The 1884-nt window shown below is 30.0% G+C and overlaps 1 protein-coding gene across 1 annotated transcript; it reads right to left on the bottom strand.

Moving 5' to 3' along the window:
- Positions 1 to 460: 460 nt before the first annotated feature.
- LOC115880820 (transcription factor HES-2-like) lies at positions 461 to 937 on the bottom strand. Its single transcript, XM_030898114.1, has one exon. The coding sequence runs from the start codon at positions 935 to 937 to the stop codon at positions 461 to 463; it is 477 nt and encodes a 158-aa protein (XP_030753974.1).
- Positions 938 to 1884: the final 947 nt, after the last annotated feature.

Below are 1884 nucleotides of genomic sequence, written 5' to 3'. Positions count from 1 at the left end.
ATTTTTTTTAAATTAAAACTAAAAACATTTCCAAATCTTTTTCAAAAAATTCCTAATTTTCAAATTTTTTTTTCGCGAAAAAACCTCATAATCGCGTTTCTAGGGTCGAAATATACCACCCCTTAAAATATTTGCACTTTTTTAAGACTCACCCAGTATAGACAATAAAAATGCAAATTTATATTTTCAATACAATATATTTATTAGAAACGTACCTAAATATCACAGAAATGTTAAAGCCAGTCTTACAATTATTATGACATTATTTACATATTTACATATATTCACATTTGTGTGAAGAAATGCTATTTATTATATTACTAAAAATACAAAACTACTTATTGTTTCTATCACCAAGGCCTCCACATAAATAAATTTGTCACTTTTGAAGTCGTTAACTTATACAACTGTTACAATAATGTATCAACAATATTTACAAAATAATACCAATAAACTACAATTACCAAGGCCTCCACACAGGTAAACTTTCCATGTTTTTATCGTTAATGTTTTTAATGGTTCGCGTTAAATTTGATGGAACCACAAAAAGTATCTCTCCATTACCCAAAGTTGTAGGAAATAAAGTTACTCCTACTTTAACACTGTCACTTGAACTGTCAGCTGGACGTATCTTGATCTGATCCCGTGATTGAGGAGGTGGTAAAATGTTTTCTTTCGTCCGCTCTAATTGGCGGAGCTTGTTATGGAGATTCTGCAAGTACTTGACGGTCATCTCCAAAATGTCCGCTTTTTCTAACTTAGCTGTCCGTTGTCCATTTTTTGGTTCCTTAATCGACGTTTTCGATTCTAGGAGAATCTGTTTCAAAGATTCCAAACTGTCGTTAATTCGCGCTCTTCTTTTTTTCTCCATCAAAGGTTTACGAATTTTTCTGCTTTCCGACACAAACTTGCTGGACTTCAGTGCTTCGGTCTTCATTTTTTAATATTAAGAAATACGGTACAATTTTTTTTCTGATATAGGCTAGTAGGTACTTTCTACTTTGAGAGTTCGGCAAAATATGTCAAGATCAAGGGATGGGGCTCTGTATTTGAAGAAGTGCGTCGACGACCGTCCCCACCCTTACAGTACCTGTTGAATGGTTTGCCCTTTAGTGAATGGATCTGTCGGGTGCCAAATCGGGCGTAAACGTAAAAGGGCCGGGGCTGTTTTTAAGACTATTTTTTAAACAGTGGCGTGTGCACTATTTCTGTTAAGTTTAATCAAGTATACATAAAGTTATATAGTACGTCAAAAGTATACACCTATGACCTGTAGCGATCCCCAGAAACTTTGCAACAATTAGTTTTTTTTATTATTATTACTAAATTATCGATAAACAGAGTATGTAAAATCTATTCAGAAATATTCATATAAACAATACCGTATGATTGAGTAAGGTTGCTGTCATTTTATATGTAAAATTATAATGGTGAATTTCATCGATCGTCATTTTCAAGTCAACTGGACGCCGTTTTTTTCGATCATATTATGGTATTTTACCTCATGTGTCAGTGCAATGGTGGCAATTACTTGGAATTACATAGTATTTGGTTTTCCTTGCTCTAAAATACACAAAAAAAATATATTTTTAATTTTTTAACTAATAGAAAAAATTTTAAATAATTCTTTTCTTCTTTTCTTTCAATTGAAGTGAAATTATATTTGAATTTTTATATCATAAAATTGTTATGGAAGTTATCGAACAAACTTAAAAACTATAAGATCTTATAAAATTATAATTTTTAAGTAATATTTTAAATATTGAGCTTTTATATTTATTTTAATTTGATTGTAAATAGGTCCAATTTGAATTTTCAATTATTTTTGTTAATAAAATAAATTATTACATTTGTAATTAATATTTAAATTACTAGAATAGAGAT

This window comes from Sitophilus oryzae, unplaced genomic scaffold (assembly GCF_002938485.1).
Source record: "Sitophilus oryzae breed Bouriz unplaced genomic scaffold, Soryzae_2.0 scaffold_165_pilon_pilon, whole genome shotgun sequence".
Lineage (NCBI taxonomy): Eukaryota > Metazoa > Arthropoda > Insecta > Coleoptera > Curculionidae > Sitophilus > Sitophilus oryzae.
Note: the sequence above shows the minus strand (reverse complement) of the source record. Positions and strands in the feature narration are given on the sequence as shown.

Excerpts from the sequence above, each read along its gene's own strand:
- LOC115880820 (XM_030898114.1), bottom strand. The coding sequence starts at position 937 with ATGAAGACCGAAGCACTGAAGTCCAGCAAGTTTGTGTCGGAAAGCAGA.